Genomic DNA, 20,585 nt, shown 5'->3' on the forward strand with positions numbered 1-20,585 from the left:
TACAAATTATCCAATACAACGCCTGGATATTTGTCGTTTCACAAACAAAATTCATCTATACGACAGCCATTTTCATTCCATGTGCTTTTTTTAATAGCCCATAATAGTCTACATCCGGTCTAGGTCCCACGCGGTCACGAACGCCTGGGACTTCACAACAATAACTAGAAAATGTCACAATTCAGATCAGTTTGTCTCTCCATTCTCCCCCCCCCCGAAGAGCAGATCCAGGTACAGCTCTTCATCTCATGGGAATCTTGACCTCAGCGTCAGCATCATACATTCAGTGGGCACAGCCAGGTAACTGGACGGATGATGTTGTGACCTTTTACGATTACTCGAACAACGCGCACTTGCCCATCTTTGCCTGGGAACACCTCAGCAACTCGTCCCAGATCCCACTTCGCACGCGGTGAATTCTGATCAACAACCAGCACTACATCTCCTGTTTTCAGGTTGTCACGTATCTCTCTCCACTTCTTTCGTGTGTTCAGCGTCGCAAGAAATTCATCCCTCCAGCGCTTCCAGAACATTTTCACAAGACTCTGGATTAGTCTCCATCGGTTTCTAAGGTTGAATGCTACTTCATCAGCGACTCGAGGCGCTAACTGTCCTCCCAACTGTCCAACAAGGAAATGGCTCGGCGTCAGCACGGGTTCATCACGGGCCTCAGTCCCCTCATACGTCAGCAGTCTCGAGTTCATTAGTGCTTCTACTTCTTTAATGGGAGTTTGGAGTTCATCATCATTCAGCCCTGCATTTCCAACAATTGACTTCAAGGTTTTCTTGGCTACTTTAATCAGGGACTCAAACACTCCTCCAAAGTGCGAACCAAGGGCCGGATTCCAGTTCCACTTGATCCCCTTGTTTGCAGCGTCATCTGCAATGCCCTTATGATCCATTGACTGAACAAGCTCTCGCAGCTCCCTCTCCCTAGTACCGTTGTCACTTGTGACTTCTTCTGGTCTCCCCCTGGTAGCCACCATCCGACTGAATGCATTCAAGAAATCTGCGCTACTCAGAGAAAATGCCATCTCAAGATGCACGGCTCTGGTGGCTGCACATGTAAACAAGCACAAGTATCTCTTGGCGGAAACTCTTCGTGTTATCTTGGTAACGAACGGCCCAGCGTAATCAACACAGGATTTTGCGAACGCCCTCATGGTTGTTCCAAGTCTGGGTTCCGGGAGAGGTGCCATTATCTGCACTGCCGGTTCTGCTCACCGCTTTTCGCACACCTTACAGTCTCTGTCCCAATTCTTCACTTCCTGACGACCATCCACAACCCAGTAGTGATGTCGCACTTGTGATAAGACGTGATTTACCCCTGCATGGTGACACCGATTGTGTACATCTGCTACAATTAGGCGAGTAATGTGATGCTTTTTTAGCAGTATCATTGGGTGAATGGCATCGTAAGGGAGAGCTGCTCTAGCAAGTCGTCCGCCAACTCGTAACACGCCCGCTTCATCCATGGTTGGGGTTAGCACTTTTAGACGGCTCTGCTTCCTCACTTCCTTCCCTCTGTTCAAGTTTTGCACCTCCTCTGGGAATCGCTCACTCTGTGCTTGTTTCACCCAGAACTTTCTAGCTTCTTCTAACTCAGCAGGTGTCAATGACTCTTTCATCTGTGCTTCTGGAAGGTTGTCCCTCTTCTTAACCTTGGTAGACAGCTTGGCAACAAATCTCATCACCCACGCAGTGTTTCTTATCAGTCTGGTCCAGCTGGAGTACTTCAATGGATCCATCAATGGTTCAGAAACATCAGTTACGAACGTCATCTTCAGCTTGGCTATTTCCACTTGGCAGTCTTCAGAAGTCTCTTCTTCTCGGATGCGTTTCTTCTGGGGCCAGCATTCTGGGGTGTGGTACAAGAACTCAGGTCCACGAAATCAGCGGTGGTTCACAGTCAACTGACTTGCATGTAGACCTCCGGTCGCGTCCTCAGCACAGATAAAGTCAGTGGGAACATGACGCCACTGTTGAGGATTTGACTTCTGGTGAATCTCTGAGATTCTGTTTGCGACGAAAGTCTTGTACCTCCTGGACTGTCCCTGAATCCAACAAACAACATCCTCACTGTCCGTTCATATTGTACAAGCCTCAAATGGGATCTGTAACAGCTCTGCTACCTTCCTCGACAATCTGACTCCCAATACTGCAGCCATCAGCTCTAAACGAGGGATACTTGTTGCCTTCGTGGGGGCAACCTTAGCTTTCGCTGCAACAAACCGCACCGTTACTTCTCCACTCATATTCATGCCGGACATAACTGACTACTGCATACGCCAACTGTGAAGCGTCGACCATTGTGTGAATCGAGCTGTCAACAACACGCTTTCCCTCTGCACGATAACACCTCGTAACCTGAACTCCAGCAAGCTCTGGCAATTCATTAAACCACCCTTGACATCTCTTCTTCAAATCAGTTGGGAACTCATCATCCCAACCCAGTCCCAGCAGCCAAGTTTCTTGCATTGCCATCCTTGCTCTGATTGTAAATGGTGCTAGCATTTGAAGGGGATCAAACAGAGTTGCAAGTTTCTTCAGGAATCCTCGCTTTGTGTAGTCAATGTCCATTGGTGGGTTCAACTTGAAGGTAAACATGTCCGTTTCAGCATTCCACTGGACTCCAAGCGCCTTCATGCATGGCAGTTCTGACTCCTCAATGTTAACATTTGCTACGCGATCTTCTAGTGGCACATCCTCCAGAACCTTAGGCCGGTTGCTACACCATCGCCGTATTTTGAAGCCCGCTTCACCAAGCAGCTTGATGAGTTGATCACGAGTCTTTATCGCTTCATTGTCAGTCTCAAGCGACGCCATGATGTCGTCCATGTACATCTGAAGGATGATAGCAACTGCTACTGGGTAGTCATCTTTATGGTCTTCAGCATGTTGTCGTACAATGTACTGCGCCAGGTACGGTGAAGCTCGATCACCAAACAACAGTCTCATCGCTTCGTACACTTCAGGGGGTCTGGTGAGATCTAGCCCTCGCCACAGGAAGCGGTGATATCGCCTGTCTTGTTTTGCCATAACAACTTGCGAAAACATCTCTGTGAGGTCAGCTACAAGGGCAACAGGGTTCTTACGAAATCGCAGTAACACATCGAAGATGTCTTGTTGCAGCTTGGGACCCGGCAACATGGTGTCGTTCAAGCTGATTCCCCCATACCTCGCCGCTGAATCGTAGACAATCCTCACTTTGGTTGTCTGTTTGTCTTCTCTCACCACCGGGAAGTGCGGTAGATACCAGCTCGCTCCATCATCAACTTCACCTGGCTCCACCTTCCTAACATAACCCTTGGCCACATTCGCCTCCATCACTTGGCAATACTTCTCAGGAACATCTGGCCTTCTTTTAAGCTGCTTTTCGAGCGAAAGGAGTCGGCCCTCAGCTCCTGCTCGATTGGAATACAATGGTGGTTGATCATCCACCCAGGGAATCCCCACTTCATAACGCCCATCAAGGTACCGTCTTGACCTGGTTGCTTTTTCTGCGGCCAGCATTTCCTCTGCGGTCAGCGGTTCACTCTTGTGATCAGCGAGTCCTACAAGTTCATCATCCCACATCTTCCGCGTTAATTCATCAGCTTTCAACTCTGGAGTAGGAATAGCATGAAACGTGTAAGTGTGATTTGCTGCACGACACTCACTAACTCCAACCGGCACCTGTCCAACAACTGTCCATCCCAGCGGTGTCTTAACACCCACAGGGTCCCCTGGTTTGCCTACACGATGCTCAACTGGCAGAAGCAGTTCCTCATAGTAATCACTGCCAATGAGTAGATCGACTTCTCCACGTCCGACCGGCATAGGAATCTGTAAATCCCGAAGATGGTTCAATCCTTTCTTACTCTGGGACCAATCCATTGCTTTCATTTCACATATGCTTGGAGTTGTCCACAGAAGAACTTCCCTCTTGGTTGCACCATCCATACTTTCTACACGCACAGTCACAGTTTTGCTGTCTGTCACAACAGACTTTGCTCCAAACACTGAAACACGGAGTGGCCGACGTTCTGCTTCTAGGCCTAAAGTATCAGCTATCTCTTCTCTGAGATAAGATGAACCTGAACCTCCATCTAGGAATGCATTTGCTCTAATCCTGATACTGTTTCTCCCTTCTAGAATTACTGGTACCATCTGAAGAGCCACTTTTCCAGTGCGTCTCACAGTGTCAGGTTGCTCAATCGCTCCGCAGGTTGCATAGGTTGTGGGCATTCCTGTCTGTTGTGCATTCTCTTCAGCAGCTTGTGCAGGGCGGAATGTGTCAGCAGATGGGTTTAACCTTAACATTTCCTCTGTTTTGTGCAACTGTGGGTGATGCCTCCGACCGCACCCTTCTACTGTACAGGAATCTTTTGATGAGCAACGCCATGTTCAATTATTCCTCTTGAGGCACAGAAAGCATAAATTGTGTTTCTTCGCTAACTCCCATTGGTCGTTCACAGTCGCTCTTTTCCAGGTCTCACACGCAGTAATCTGATGATCTCCTTTGCAGACAGCACATTCCAGTTTTCCTCCTGAAGTTGCAAATGTGTTAGCTCGCCCATTTTGCCGTCTTGCCTGCCACCTTGAGCTACTTGCATTTGCTTTGGACTTCCCTCCTTCACGTTTAGGCTTCTCTGGTTCACTGGTACCTCCATAGGCCATTTCTTTGACTTGCACCTCTGTCTCCAGCCATCTGTCTAGGTCACTGAGATCAACTTTCTTTGGTTCCAGCTCTATCTTTCGTCGGCTCCACCTCTCAGCAATTCTAGGCGGCAATCTTTCCATAACTTGTTGCATGTTGGCGGCTGCTTGCAGGTCTGCACCATGACCATAAGTTTTCAATGTCCTGACAATATTGTGCAGGTTGTCAACAAATGACCTGAGACTTAAAACATTTTCATCTCTCAGTGTTGGCAAGTCCAAAAGCTTTCTAATTAAGACTTGGAGATAAGCTCTGGATTTCCAAACCGATGTTTCAACTCTTTGATAGCTTCTTCATACATTGTTCCATCAAAGAACATTCCTGCAATAGCCTTCTCTGCCGACCCTTTTACTGATGCCTTTAAATAAATCATCTTTTGTGTTTTGGAGAGCTTTTGGTCATGAACAAGCGCTTTGAACATTCCATACCAGTTCGGCCAATGACATGGATCTCCATCAAACACAGGCAAATTAATCTTAGGAAGCAAAGATAAGAAAGGTGGCTTACCGAAAGCTGTCCAGTCCCCAACCATTCCTTTTTCCTTTGCAGACTCACGAATTTTGTTCCTCGGTTCATCATCGGCTGGTTCCTGTTTAGGATTTATCTTCTCCAACCACTCCTTTACTCTGAACTTTGTATCCTGTTCGGGGGCATCTTCTTTCTTGATATCTTCCAACTTCGGTTCGGTTTTTGCTTTGTTTTCGGCGCCAGCTGCATTCTCGACAAGTTCTTCAAAATCTTTCAAGCAATCAACAATCTCATCTTCACTCGCTTCATCTTGTAGGAGCATCGCCTCCTTTTCTTTCCAGTCGGCTTCCAGTTGTGCTTCTTTGATTTTCAGTTGCGCGTCAAGTTCAGCTTTTTGAGCAACAATTTCCACTTCCAGTTGAGATTTTTCTTTGAGATGTTCCACTTTCAGTTTTGCGACATTTGCCTCCCTCGCGGCCTGTCTGGCTCGTCCTCTCGATGTGGTCGAAGTGTTCTTGCTCGTCCGACTGCCTTGTTTGCTGCTGTGTCTACTGCTGGAAGTGACCGAAGTGCTCTCGGTTTTGTCGCTGTTTTGTCCTGGCACTCCAACATAGTCGCTCAAATATTTCGGTAGATTGCGTTTCCGCTTCGTATTTTCCTCATCTCCCATCGCCATTTCTTTTCATCCGGCTCTCGAAGGACCACTATGGATATTTGTCGTTTCACAAACAAAATTCATCTATACGACAGCCATTTTCATTCCATGTGCTTTTTTTAATAGCCCATAATAGTCTACATCCGGTCTAGGTCCCACGCGGTCACGAACGCCTGGGACTTCACAACAATAACTAGAAAATGTCACAAATCAGATCAGTTCGTCTCTCCAACGCCGAATTAGTAATCTGCTCATTAAACGAGAGAGGTTTGCCGAACATCACGAAAAGGGGTGAGACCTTCCGTTGGCTTAAGGTGAAGAAATATGCTGTTTATTGTTCTGCAAGAAATTCATTGTACAAAAGAAAAAGAGCACATCTGGTCTGTGGAATGGGGGTATTCTGCCATATTCAGCAGCTTCTCTAGCGCCAGTGCCGGACTATGTGTGCTTTTTAACAATAATTTCAACTTTCAAATTTTAAAATCCTTTTCCGATCCAGAGGAAAGGTTCGTCATGGTTGATATCAAATTAGAAAGTAAGATCTTAACTTATGGTTAATATTTATGCACCGAATGAAGATAACTCTACATTCTTCCAAAACGTTCTAAACCAACTTCTCTGTTTTGTCTGCAGCGAGATAATTCTTGGTGGAGACTTCAATCAAGTGCTTGATGTCCAAAAAGACAAAAAAGGTGAAAGACCAGTTACCCACAACAACTTTCTAAAAGAAGTCACGCACATTTCAAATGAATTGGATCTCATGAACATTTGGCGTTGCGTTAATCCAGAAGCTAAAAGATTCACTTGGAGGAGAAGAAAACCTGACGCCACTGCCGTCAGGACCTTTTTTTGATAAGCTCTAGCTTAAGTACAACTATCACCAATGTAGGCATATTACCTGGGTACAAAACAGATCACTTTATAATTTCTCTTCATTTGGCAAATAATGCAAACCCCAGGGGCTGGGTTCTTGGAAATTGAACACCTCTTTTCTGGTAGATGAAGAATATGTCGGCCTAATTTAAAAAAAAAATCACTGATGTAGTAAATGAATATGCGAACAATAACGAGATTGGTGCCATTCTATTATGGGACACCATGAAGATGCAAATTAGGTCAAGCTCTCGAAACCATGCAAGGAGAAAGGAAGCTGAAATGAAATTACTTGAGTTAAAACTTGAATCTGAAATATTGTCTCTCCAAAAGAAGTTAGAAGAAAACAACATCTCTGAAAATGAGAAAGTCCAGATTTAGAGTGAAATAGATGTTAAGATTTTACAAAGAAAAGAAATTTCAAAATATAGAACTCGAGGAGCAATATTTAGATCCAAGTCTCGGTGGCATGATGAAGGAGAAAAAAATACAAAATACTTCCTAAACTTGGAAAAAGGACATTTCAATAAAAAACCATCAAATACCTAGCCATTTTCTTTCAAGCTTTGCATTTCCGTCGCAATATCCGCCGTCCACGATGTCAAACCCTGCCCGTTCAACGCGAAACAGTCGAAGCCATCCTAGCACTGATTTCGATTGGGAAACGCGGCCTTCAGTCGGCGACCAGACTAAGCTTATGTTTACCACCACCTCTCCCGAGTCGCTACCGATGTCCAGCGACCGCAAAGAGTGTATAAAAGACAAGAGATCCACTTCAGGCGCCATCCCTATAAAACCTACAGCAAGTGACTTGCCTCAGGCAGCTACACCAGATGTTTTCGCAGGCCTGGCCTTCGCGAATACACCGCCTGGCAAAGCTTCTTTCCCCCGTGACGAATTCGCTCGCTTATAACTCCTCAAGAAGACCCAGGAACTAGAAATCCTGAAACTGGAGCTACAACTACAGCTCGCTAACCTGGATGGACATTCATCCGCGCTGAGTACGGATTCTGTCTTGGCAGGGAAATCATTGGGTGACCTCAAAGCACCGCAGAAAACTCTGTTTCCACAGCCATGGCCCCACATATATGCTCCAGGTGAGCCGAAACTTCATAATGATTTAACATTGCCCAAATTTTCCGCTGGTTACCTTGTAATAATTCAACAAGCGGATTAAGCTGCGCAAAAAGCAGCCCATATTTCACTTTCACGGACTCATGGTTCTTGCGTCCATGTACCAGTGGTCAGCGGTTCAATTATCTCATTGTAAAGTCTTACGGTCCATAGAGTTGGGCCTTGTTCAGTGGGGAGACAGCGTTGAACATGTCAAACCAGCATTTTTCACCCCCTAGTACTCTCCTTATCGAGGGCACCACGAAGGTGTCCAAACCAACCAGCAAAGCGCCTCTTTTGCCCTCCTCCTCGTCCACTTCCATCGCTTGGCATCAAATCTACGATGCTTGGAGCTGGTACAACGACTGTTCTGTCGCTGATTGCCCAAAGCAGCACATCTGCGTGGTTTGGAAGCGTGCAGATCACAAAGCCATAGGTTGCCGTAAGCGCAAGTTTCCCGTGCCTACCTGCCGTCCAGATCAGCCCACTCGAGATTGTCTAGCCCCTCCCTCCCCCACCCTGCCCTGGTCTCCAGCGTCCGAGTGCTTTCTACGTCCTTCTTCGTTCATCGCCAACCCACCCGGGCAGCTTCTCAGCTCTTCAACTTCACCTCGGTTGCCTGTAAAGTTCTCCCTCATCTGGCAACAAATAACGCTCCATACGCGGTTACAGAGCGCTTCCGGGCCAAACGCCTTCACCTTATGTATCCCTGTACCCTCTAAACTCAACATTTCGGAGTGGCGGCATTGCCTTGGCACGTACCACGACAAACACCTCTGTGATTTCCTTGAGTTTGGATGGCCAGTGGGCTATTCGCGCCCTCAACTTCCCGCTTCACTGTCCAAAAATTACAGCTCCGCCTCGTCGTCCCCCGGTGTTATTGACACTTTCCTTGACTGCGAGTGTGAACTCGGTGACACCTGTGCCCCATTTTTATCCAATCCTCTCTCCACCGAACTCATCATGTCGCCCGTCCAAGTCGCTTACAGTCGCTCAGGAAAGCCTCGCACAGTAGTTGACGTAAACTTTCCTCACGGCCAATCGGTAAATGCCAGAATCTCGTCCTCAATCTACCTCGGAGAACCCTTCAAGCTTTGCCTACCAGGGATAGACGCCTTGTTGTACATGATTCGTCTGAAAGGTCGGCTTTGCCATTTATTCAAAGTTGATCTTAGCCGTACCTATCGCCAGCTACGCGTCGATCCCCGCGATTATCACCTCCACGGCTATCGTCATCGCGGCCTCCTTTATTTCGATATCGCTCCCCCGTTTGGCTTTTGATCCTCCACCATGATGTGCCAACGTACCACTTCCGCCATCACTTACATCTATGCATCCGTGGGATATCATTGTAGGAATTACATTGATGACTTTGGCGGTGCTGAGACTCTAGAGCACTCATCGGCTGCTTTCCAGGCCTTAGGCCCCTTATTGGCGCGGTTAGAATTGGAAACTTTCCCTGACAAGGATTCACCTCCGTCCAACAGCATGATATTCCTTGGAATCCTGGTCGATACAGAGGCCATGACTCTTTCGATTACTCCGGATCGTGTTCAAGAGCTGCTGCTCGTTGCTGTTGGTTGGTCAGGTATCCCGTCATGCCCTGCAATCCTTACTTGGCATCATGTCCTTCGTCATTGCCTGTGTATGGCCCGCACGCGTGTTCATGTCTACTCTCTTGAACACCCTACGTGAATCCAAAACGTCTCGATCTTGTCAGCTCACCTCGGACAACAAAGCGGATCTTCGCTAGTGGTGTCACTTCTTGCTGTTTTTCAACGGAGTCTCCTTAATCAAAACTTCTCCTTGGTCGTGTGACCCTCTCTACCTCTCTACCGACGTATGTAGTACTGGTGCAGGCAGGTATTTTAACGGTCGATATTTCCACACCCCGTTTCCAGGATTCATCCTACAGCCCTTTGGTCACGACATTAACGCGTTGGAGCTGTTGTCCATCATGGTGGCTTTGAAGCTCTGGGGCGCTTCTCTTTGTGGGCAGCGTCTCGTCCTCCAGTGCGACAACCAGAACAGAGTGCTTGCTATCAATTTCGGTCGTTCCCGTTCACTTGGTATGCAGCTCTGCCTACGTGAAATTTGGTTCCTTTCGTCAGCTGGTGACTTTGAGATCGTCACAACCCATATCCCCGGCGTTACCAATACTGTCGCTGACCATCTCAGCCGCTGGCATCTTTCTCCCACCCATCAGGACCGGTTTTGCGACCTCACTGCAGGCGTGGATACCTGTCATGTTTTCTGCCCACCTCAGCTGTTCGACTTTCAGGTCGTCTTCTAATCTCTTGTTTGTCTTCCTTCCCAGGTTTTCCCCAGGCTGCACCCATTGGTACTTCTTCCCTACTGCCACAGCAGCTTCCGCTGGATGTTCTTGTTTCTTGGATTCAAGGCCACGCGTATGCTCCGGGAACAATGCGCAACTTGCACTCCCAGTGGAGCTCTTTTCGTCGTTTTTGTGAGCAATATGGTCTGGCGCCACTTCCGGCTTCACCTCATACACTGTCAGCCTATGCCTCATTCCGGTCTTGTAAGACATTTTCTTTTCTGTACATCATGAACCATTTAAACTCCATCCGTCTCCTCTATCTTTACCACGGATTTTCAGCGGATTTATTCAGCAGCTTTGACCTGGCACTTACCAAGAAAGGACTCAAACGAGTCTTAGATACCTCTTCTCGTCAGAAGCACCCAATCACGCCCGACCTTTTGGCTGCTATCGGGTCTTCTCTTGATTTTACCTCAGCACCACAGGCGGCTATCTGGGCCTTGTTTACCGTTGCGTTCTTTTCCTTTTTACGGAAATCCAATCTCGTTGCTGCCTTGGCTGCCTCATTCGATGGCGACCGACACCTTTCTCACAGGGATATCAAGTTTACTGACTCTGGCGCTGTCCTTCGAATCAAGTGGTCCAAGATGCGTCAGCACCAGGAGGGGATCCACATCATCCCTGTACCCAGTATTCCACACTCGTCTCTCTGTCCGGTGTCGGCTCTTCATCGTTATTTTGCTTTGGTTCCTGCCTCCGACGCGTCACCTTTCTTCTGCCTCCCAAGTCGTCGTGGTAGTGCTATCGTCCCCCTTACTACGCATTATTTTACCACCACCCTCAAGCGTGTCATTGCCGGTCTGGGCCTGAACCCGGCAAACTATTCCCCCCACAGTTTCCGCAGGGGTGAAGCTACTTTTGCCTTCCAAGAAGGCGTGCCAGATCATTTAATTAAGCTTCACAGTGACTGGTGCTGTGACGCTTATCAGACATATTTGTTCCTTCCTTTGACAACCCAAACGGGGGTTGCTGATATTATGGCTGCTAGTTTATTTCTCGACCGCCCTTAATTGATTTTAGTTTAATCCCTATTGCTACCCATTCCCTTTCCTTTACTTGTAAGTTTCATCATCGTTCTCCATTTCCGACACGTTTGGGCCAATTTCTCCATTCATCTTGGGGCTCATTTTGCGACCTCGTAAGTGATTAAAGTTTTTTTTTCACCCCAAACGTGTCTCTTCCTTCATTGTGTCGTTCTTAGCCGTAGATTCATTGATTAGGTAAATAATTTAGAGTTTTGATCATCCGATGTCAAATAGGTTAATTATTGACTGTGATTGTCAGCTATTATTTGTTAGGATCATGTTCGCGTCTCCAATGCCTATCAGTTTTCCCACGTGTCGCTAGCTGGCAAGAGTTTTCGTCTTCCCACCCTCCCTCCCACAGGGGCTCATTTTGCGACGTCGTAAGTGATTAAAGTTTATTTTCAGCCCAAACGTTCTCTTCCCTCATTGCGTCGTCCTTAGCCGTGGATTCATTGATTAAGTAAATAATTTAGAGTTTTGATCATCGGATGTCAAAAGAGTTTTTTTGCTTACACCGCTTGTCAACCCAGGCGAACCTTTTTTAGGCATAGGATAGAGTATTCATCAATTATAATATAACTGACATTTTTGAAGTTATTTTGGAGTCTAACAAGACTTTGTGCAGTTAAGGCTTTATTTCCTTTTGGGCCAATTGGAAGTATCAGGAGTGCATGGACAGTGCATTCATGTATGCCATAAGCAGCCTTGCCAGTCATAGCCATTACTGAAATGAATGTTGAAGGAGGCTTTTAATGGCATTGATAAGGTATTTTTTCCTGTACCACCACCACCTCAGGAGTACCCAACGAACATTTGTTCGGATTTCGTCTGCAATTGACGTTGACGATATGTGGACATCTCATAAGATAGTTTTGGTTAGTATTTAAATATCGTGGGAAAAAATATCTGCTCTTTAGAGCCAGCAAACAATATAATATTTTCTTTGGTCGCCAGCCTGCATCCATCAATTGAAGGTCTGTTCCCAGCCAGGGAGATATATTTAGCTGTGGGCGCCAGCCAGCAGCATTTATCATGGTAAGACCCTTCCATGCCAGTGTTAAAGCATTTTTAGTTTTGCCAAAACTCATTATTAAGACTTAACTGAAATGCTTGTGGACAATAACTAACATTTCATGCCAGTGATTTATGACAAAACTAATCAATATACAACATAATAATGTTCCCTACCTCCATGAAGATAATCCAAGTTACAGTTAGGCACACTGCCTTTTGAATGGTCAAGTAGGATGAAGTAAAACAATTTAAAACTGCAAACATGGGACAGTAGTTTCTATATACAATGCGATAAACCAATAAAAATAAACCAAAGCGCAGTCATTTCGATGGTCCACAAGTACAATTAAAAACGGCAAGATGGCACAGTCATTTCCACGGATGAGGCAGTGTACTAATTGAAATGCCATCATGGCACAGTCATTTCAATGGACGACGCAGTGAACTAATCAAAACGCCTGCATGGAACAGTCATTTCAAAGAACGACGTAGTAAACCAATAAAACGCCTGCATGGCACGGTCATTTCAATGGAAGATAAGTCATTTCGATCAATGACCCAGTAAAGCAAATGAAATGCCTGCACCGCACAGTCATCTTGATGAAAGACGAGGAAAAATAAGTGAAATGCCAACAAGGCACAGTCATTTTGATGAACGACGCAGTAAAGCAATTGAAACACTGGAATGGCACAGTCATTTCAATGGAAGACGAAAAAAAAAGTGAGATGCCAACATGGAACAATCATGTCGATAAAAGGACGCAGTAAAGCAATTGAAACGCCTAAATGGCACAGTCACTCTGGTGGAAGACCAAGAAAAACAAGTGAAATGCGAACATGGCCAGTCATTTCTATGGAGGACGCAGTAAAGATAACAGCAAAAAATAACGGGTAAAAATAACAGCACCCCTTCAAAAAAGCAAGCCAAAACGGCGATTGATGACCTGGAAAAGGATACTCTAAACGCAGTATCAATGGCAAATATTCTAGATGAAAAGCTAGACCTCTTGGTAGAATGCCTGAAAGCCATGGTGAACAGGAAAATAGAGGATCTTGAACGAAGATTACAAACGAAACTAGAAGTTGTCGGGGACGAAATACCGAAGGTGAAAATTGAATTGGGCAAAAGCATTAACCACATGGAAGAAACTTTGAGACACGACATAGATCTCACTTGGGATTATGCTGTAAATAAAGAACAATACTTGAGGAAGAATAACATCAGGATACTTGGCATAGATGAGGAGCCTGACGAAAATCTTTAAAGTAAATTTATCGAAGTCATGAAAGAGAATTTGGATGAAGAAATCAAACCAGAGGAAATCGAATTGGTCAGCCAGGACGAACAGATAATGGTGAACGCGATCGCAATCAACGGTCAACTCCACCCGCCAGACCAAGACCGGTCATTGTTAAATCCTTTTCTAACAAAACTGAGATGAGAATTCTACTCAAGCGCCGCCAACTTAAAGGGAAGAAGATAGTCATTTTAGAGGACATGGCCTCGGACTTGGCAAAATATTAAAAAGAGTAAAGGAAAAGCAAAGTGTGGAAAATGCAAATAAAGTACAAACAGTATGACGATCAACGCGTGAAAGATTTAGATCCTGACCATAATTATAAACTACATTGATACTTGTGATTATTATAATGAACATACGTTTAAACAAATGACACATGTTTCTATGAATACGGAAATCTCAATTTTGCATTTAAATATTCGAAGTATTATAAATAGGTTTGATGACTTTAAAGCCTACTTAAACTCTCTTGCACATGAATTCTCGGTTATTGGACTATCAGAAACGTGGTTAAACACCTATAATCAAAATAATTTTCCATTACCAAATTACAATAGCACAGAAATGGTCAGGAAAAATAAACAAGGAGGTGGTGTCTGTTTGTATATTAATAAATCTCTCCAGTTTAGAGAACGACATGATCTTGCTTTGAATATAGAAGATGTGATAGAATCTCAAGTCATTGATATAACGGCCAAACCAAGAAATATAATTATTGGTATTATTTATAGACCTCCAAATGATAAGCTTGAAGAATTCAGGGAATGTCTTCCTAGTTTATTGCAAAAAATAGACTTACAAAACAAAAAATGTGTCTTAATGGGAGATTTTAACGTCGATCTGTTGAAAACGGAAGAGAACCAGCACATCAAAGAATTTACAAATATGATGTTCTCTTCAACATTTTACCCATTCATTTCAAGGCCAACAAGAATAACTATTACTACTGCAACACTAATCGATAATATATTTGTATTGAAGAGAATTATAAATGTGGTATCTTATTTACAGACCTATCAGATCATCCACCAGTGTTTAGGGCTGGCTTAGTGTGTATACATAAGGACATAATCAAAGAAGTAAACAAAATCTTATTTAACTTTATTTGGAAAGTAAAGAATAAAGTGAAACGCTCAGTCCTGATAAGTGATGAGGAAACTGGCGGCTTGAGAGCACCGCATCTAGAATCGATTATAAGGACGCAACGAATCATGTGCTGCAAGAAATTTGCAGAGGCGCAACAAAGTAGTTGGAAAATGATTATTTCGCATTATTTAAAGCAAGATGGCGGAAAATTAGTTTTGGCTTGTAGATTTGACCTTAAAAAACGTCCTGTTAAACTACCTCGTTTTTACAAAGAATGTTTACCAATCTTCGCTGAGCACTCTGCAGGAATGGGAGAGCGCAGTCAAATCTTGAACAATAACACAAGAGCGAATACAATGATATGGAATAATAAGGATATTTTAATTAATGGACCATCGATTTTTTATTTTAGCCTATTTAATAAAGGAATAGTCACACTCAAAGATATTGTAACTGACAAGGATGATGTAATTATTAAACAGAATCTAAATGAATCAATTATCTCACCCATGGAAGTGTTTTACTTGATGCAGATTCTTGATGCCCTTTCGATGGTGTGGCGAAATTCTTTTGTTTTAAGTGATTATATCCAACCACGTTTAAAAAACATGCGCGTTGGAATCGATAAAGCTGTTTTTATGAAAAATGTTTATAAGGAAATACGAGCAAAGTGTGAAAGCACTCCAACTGCGCAAAAGAAATTTACGGATCTGTACTCAGGTTTATATTTAGATTGGCACGAAATAAACAAATTGCCATTTAAAGTCCTTGTGGATACAAAATCGCGGGAATTCCAATATAGAATTTTAAATAGATACTTAGTAACGAATGCATTCCTCTGTAAATAGGTGTAATAACTTCACCATTATGCACATTCTGTGAACAAGAGAATGAATCCCTCGAACATTTATTTATTACGTGCTCCTTTACTACAAGTTTCTGGTTGAACTTTATTTCTTGGTGTAAAAAAATAAATATAGACTTAGAGGAACTTTCTAATACTGATATTCTTTTGGGGATCTGGCAAAGAAAGAAAGGTTTTTTTTTTTATTAAATCATCTTGTAATTTTAGCTAAGCAATATATTTATGATTGTTGCCAAAATGGTACCCATCCTTCCTTTAGAATATTCACCAATAAGATCAACTACTTTTATCGATTAGAATGGCAAATAACGAAGTCAAATAAGAACGAGTCCAGTCAAAAACTGAAATGGAAAAAAGATAGACTTTACGCTTTAGATACTTTACAACGGTACAGTACTCTCGTTTCTTTCTCCCTTAGTGGCAAAATGTAGAAAACTAGGTAAATAAATAAAAATTACATGTATTATAAAAATAACTAGCATAACTAACATAACTGTTGTGTTTAAAGTTAGTATTGTAACAAATGATAAGAAAATTCAAGCATTACTATTTGTAACTTTAGAAACTCTGGATAGTTATGCTGACATTAGCACTTATTTCCGATTTTGACAAATAATGTATTCAAATTTGACTTTTTTAACGCCTTCAATTAGTAATTTATTTATGTGTCCTTAACACCACCTGCCTAGATTGGCTTCCTTTTTGCAGGCGGTGTTCATTGTAAGTAACTTTTGGAAAACTTAATAAACTTGAACTTGAAACTATATTGTAAATAGTGTTATGCATTGTTAGAAATTTAGTTTTGTAAACAATGTTAGTATTGTAAGCAGTGTTAGTGTTGTAAGGAAAAAAAGCGTTAAAAAAACTCATTTCAACTGATGATTCAGTAAAGCGATTGAAATACCAACACGGCACAGTCATTTCGATAGACCACGCAGCAAACCAATAATATTGAGAAGCCAACATGGAACACTCATTTCGATGGACAATGCAGTAAACCAATCAAAATGCCTGCATTGTACAATCATTTTGATGGCAGACGAAGAAAAACTAGTGAAATACCAACATGGCACTGTCATTTTTAATGACACAGTAAAGCAATAGAAATGCCAAGATGGCCCAGTCATTTCGATTGATGACTCAGTAAAGTAATTGAAAAAACAACATGGCACAGTCATTTTGATTGGCGACGCAGCAAACCAATTGAGAAGCCAACATGGCACAGTCATTTTGATGGATGACACAGTAAACCAATTTAAACGCCTGCATCGCACAGTCACTTCGATGGAAGACAAAGAAAAGCAACTGAAGAGCCAACATGGCACAGTCATTTCCACTAACGACACAGTTAGAGTAGTAAAAACCTGCTGATTACAAGAAATTGATGGGTAAATCAAGGACCTCCAATATTAACCCTACTCTTAAGCCTGGCACATCTTCGCAGGTCCAGGTGAATGCCTTTGTTATTCCGTTGCAAATGTCGCATATTGAGCAAAGGACACACCACAGCTACCACAACCAATATTTGATGCGCTTGAGTTATCCGGATGATCTGACATAGGAACTTAAAATCTTTTTATTTGGCACCATTTTCCAGGATCGAACTTATTGTTGCCTGTAGCTTGGTAGATAAGATTGAGAATTTTATCCTTGTTACGCTTGAGGTCTTCTGGTATTGGGAAGTGGTAGCCAACATCAAAGAACACAGTGTGTTCTGCAATCGAGAATATTGCCAGTCCCCAATGGCATTTTTCTCGCATATGGACGGGTAAAAACATATTGATTGCATTCTCCGTATCATGGTTCTTGCATATATTATTTATGACTGATTCCAGGATGTCTCCTGTGGACAGAAAGGACGGTAACAGGACGTTGTGACTGGACTGTTCTTCCTTGTTCGCTGTCACAGTACTTCAAAGCTAACAAATTTAGAACTTCGTCTGACAGGTACCTCTCTCCACACAAAAGTGACAGCCTTTGTGATGTAATCTTGTAAGTTCTATAAGATGCTAGCCAGGTATCTTGTAGATTCCATTTGTTGAAGAGCGCATGTGCCACTTCCGGTTTAAACAGTGTTTTTAAACGATTTATTTATTGATTGCTTTTCAAATGAGACCTCTGCACGTAGACGCTTCAGGCGGTGAAATCTTTGCAAATTTCTGATCCCATTGATGTCAAAAACACCATACGATGGAATTCTACCAAACCCTCGACCTAGCTCTTCCTCTTACTTTCTTAATTCTCTCTCAATGTCTTCAAGCACAGACTGAGGCGGCAGTGTCTTCACTGTAATGGAATCTGTCAGCTTACTTTGCTCGGTAGACGGTAAATGATGTAAGCCTGCCTTCTACATCAGGGAAGGTTACCTCATCCAGCATTCAGCGAGGATACCTGAAGTTATCATCCTGACACAGTACTTTAAAAAATATTACATTACCCTGTGGTATTTCTTCTGTAGGAATATCGTCAACGTTTATTATAGAAGTAGTGTCTCTTGATTTCAGGCAACGGAGCACTGTATCCCTTTTCATCTGACATCTCTGATATCTCCATTGAAGATTACTGTGTCCCATCTGATGAGTTGTCGTAGAGATCAACACTTGACGGTAAAGTGGAACAGAAAGTCTTCCCCTTGTTTCTCGCCTTGCTTTTCTCTTTTGTCTTTCTTGCTCTCTTCTTACTGTTCAACTGACATTTTTTGGTGCAGACTTGTTTCTCCGTAATAGAGGACGTTTTTCTACTCATGCTTGAAAATTCTTGTATGGCATCACGATCAATCTTGTGCTTTCTCTTTCTTCTACACTTTGAAAGAAAATTTTATCGCCATGTTGAAAAATGAAGCTGGTAGCCACATGTCTTCGTCTGAAGAATAATCTTTAAAACGAACTTTGTATTCGTATATTAAGGTTTTGTGGCAAAGGCGTCTTTCCAACACATTCTCTAGTACATAAAAGTCATCAGGAAGCTGATTTTCCTCGTGCTCTTCCATTGCTGCCTCTAACACAGAAAAGGTGGAACCTGATTGACATTCTCTTCTACAGACGTACCCCATTTCATTCAAATGCTTCTTTGATGTTTTGTGAAGTCGGTAGCAGCTGGGAATGTCTTCTGAGACAGGAATGAGTTCCACAGGTTCTAGTATCACGGCAGATGGTCTCCAGTGGGTCAATCCAAGAGCAGGATGTACAATGTAGGTTTCATCAGTTGATGACGGTTGATACAAAGAATAGCGAACCCTCATGGTAGAATCGCCACGCAGCTTAAAGCTTGGTAAGTAAGAGCCATCTTTGGAAGACTGGATTGCTTTGACACGAGCGATGTCAAACACCTTGTTTCCTCTAACAAGAGACTTCAAAGCTACATGTGAGAACTTGATCACATCATGCATTGGATCTAAAAGCAATTTACCTGGCAGGTAATTTGCAGCCCAGTGGCGTTTTTGTCTACAACGTGCAATGTATTCTCTTGGAAGAATAAGTTTTAGGGTCTGTTTGATGTGGATGTACGTCATTCTTCCACCAACACGCTTTGATACTTTCCACTTTTCCCCTGTTTTATCTCTTTCCTCCTTTACCTGCTCAACATCCTTCTCCTCCATTTGTTTTCCATGGCCTACTTCTGAAATGGTACACATACCTCACTTAAAAAAAATACTCTTTTCCTTCTGGCTGAACTGGGGAAACGAGTCTCCCTCAAATGTGACAGGTATGTTTCTTCCCGCCATGCTACCAACCGGAACAACAGGAAAGGAGGCAACTACTTAAGCTCTTAAATTGGCATCTTGCAAACTAGTGGTGCTACCGCAACATCCTAAGATTTCCAATCTTTTTTCATTTATGCAGTCCTTTCGTTTCGAATATTCCGTTAAGATATTCTTTAAAACTCTTCGGTTTTCTAGGGAAGTGACAGGGAAGAAATTTCTTTAGGTTGCGATGAAAACGTTGAAATAATTCCTGTGGTTGGCCTTCTGCTTTGCAATCATCCGACTCATCTAGAGGAGGCGAAACCTCAACTTCATATGGATAACTTTTATCACTTAGCTAGCAGCGAAGGCTTCGTCCTCTTCACTGATTTTCAAATGGCTATCTACCTCTTCGCCAAATATCTGTATTTCTTGCGTTAACAGATCACAAATCTCCTTGTTGCCTGCATTTCCAGTATCAGAGATGAAAGCATTTACATCTCCTTTGATAACCTCTGTGATCGTTTCTTGGACATTAGAATCAGTTTCACTGTTTGTAACTGCGCCATCAACGGTCTGTGCCATCTCATTTCTATACTTGTTGTAGTTTAACAGATTTTGATCCATGCTGTGATATTCAGTGTCACCATCACAACACTGACGTCAGCCACAAAAGGTTCAGCTGTATCTTCTTCGCCTTGTGTCAAGCTTTTGTTTTCACTGTCGCTTTTGAATAAGGATTCTGTTTGAGATTCTTGAACTTTCAGACCAACAACAATCTTTTTCTCTGTTGTCACAGACGAAGAATGTCCTTTGCCAACCACAGTCTGTCCGAATAATGATAGGAAACACTGCTGATCCCATTCTGATAAACACCATGATAGTGTGCTTTAAAGCAATCTACTACTACGTCTTTTGTCATGATGTCATTTGCAGTACCTGGGGCTAGTTTAGAAAGTGCCTAATCCATGACAGTGTGCTTATTCAATTGCATCAAGTTGTTTTTTTAGGGCTACACCCTGGTACCCCATGTTTTTGCTAAATTTCTTGACAAGAAACACATTGTCTATTTTCTGTACGACCCTTCCAAATAGACTGAAAAAAGGCCCTTCTCAGCACTGGATACGTCTGGAAACTTGACACAGAAGAATTGCCAAATATCGTCCTTTGATATATATAAAAAAGGCGTTTGAATATACTTCCTAAGTAGTAATTAAGTATTATTATTTCTCATTCTATCAGGAGACAGGAGATGAGTTTGACTACTTGTCTTTGTGTTCTTGGTTTGGTAATTGCTATTTTCTTAATATTCAAGCAATGGTAGAACTCTGTAGCATGATCATTTTTTCCCTTGCCCGATAAACAAATTACAGCTACATGTAAACATTTAGCAGGGGAAATGATTTGACCTTGGAAACTGACCCAAAACTGCCTCGCTTATTTTATAGCAGGGATGGCTGGGTGGC

General features: G+C 43.1%; 3 protein-coding genes and 2 pseudogenes across 3 annotated transcripts; 1 reads left to right on the top strand and 4 right to left on the bottom strand.

Annotated features, from left to right (window-relative positions):
• Positions 1 to 275: 275 nt before the first annotated feature.
• Positions 276 to 1,199, bottom strand: LOC146473136 (uncharacterized). The gene has a single exon (XM_085118899.1). The coding sequence runs from the start codon at positions 1,197 to 1,199 to the stop codon at positions 276 to 278; it is 924 nt and encodes a 307-aa protein (XP_084975025.1).
• A 21-nt stretch (positions 1,200 to 1,220) lies between these two features.
• On the bottom strand, positions 1,221 to 4,932 carry LOC146473137 (uncharacterized). The gene is made up of 2 exons (XM_085118900.1): positions 2,244 to 4,932; positions 1,221 to 1,858 (listed from the first exon to the last, which is right to left on the bottom strand). Exons 1-2 carry the CDS (start codon positions 4,300 to 4,302, stop codon positions 1,221 to 1,223), a joined length of 2,697 nt encoding a protein of 898 aa, XP_084975026.1. The 5' UTR covers positions 4,303 to 4,932.
• A 5,441-nt stretch (positions 4,933 to 10,373) lies between these two features.
• On the top strand, positions 10,374 to 11,156 carry LOC146473138 (uncharacterized). The gene has a single exon (XM_085118901.1). The coding sequence runs from the start codon at positions 10,374 to 10,376 to the stop codon at positions 11,154 to 11,156; it is 783 nt and encodes a 260-aa protein (XP_084975027.1).
• A 5,652-nt stretch (positions 11,157 to 16,808) lies between these two features.
• On the bottom strand, positions 16,809 to 18,182 carry LOC146473139 (uncharacterized; annotated as a pseudogene).
• A 1,545-nt stretch (positions 18,183 to 19,727) lies between these two features.
• LOC146473140 (uncharacterized) overlaps positions 19,728 to 20,585 on the bottom strand; it is a 12,286-nt pseudogene continuing 11,428 nt past the window's right edge.

This window comes from Pavona decussata, unplaced genomic scaffold, assembly GCF_977016875.1.
Source record: "Pavona decussata unplaced genomic scaffold, jaPavDecu1.1 SCAFFOLD_95, whole genome shotgun sequence".
Taxonomy (NCBI): domain Eukaryota; kingdom Metazoa; phylum Cnidaria; class Anthozoa; order Scleractinia; family Agariciidae; genus Pavona; species Pavona decussata.

Excerpts from the sequence above, each read along its gene's own strand:
- LOC146473136 (XM_085118899.1), bottom strand. The coding sequence starts at position 1,199 with ATGGCACCTCTCCCGGAACCCAGACTTGGAACAACCATGAGGGCGTTC.
- LOC146473137 (XM_085118900.1), bottom strand. The coding sequence starts at position 4,302 with ATGTTAAGGTTAAACCCATCTGCTGACACATTCCGCCCTGCACAAGCT. Across the intron at positions 1,859-2,243 it reads GCATGAATATGAGTGGAGAA|AATGCTGGCCCCAGAAGAAA; the intron begins GTAACGGTGCGG and ends ACCACACCCCAG.
- LOC146473138 (XM_085118901.1), top strand. The coding sequence starts at position 10,374 with ATGAACCATTTAAACTCCATCCGTCTCCTCTATCTTTACCACGGATTT.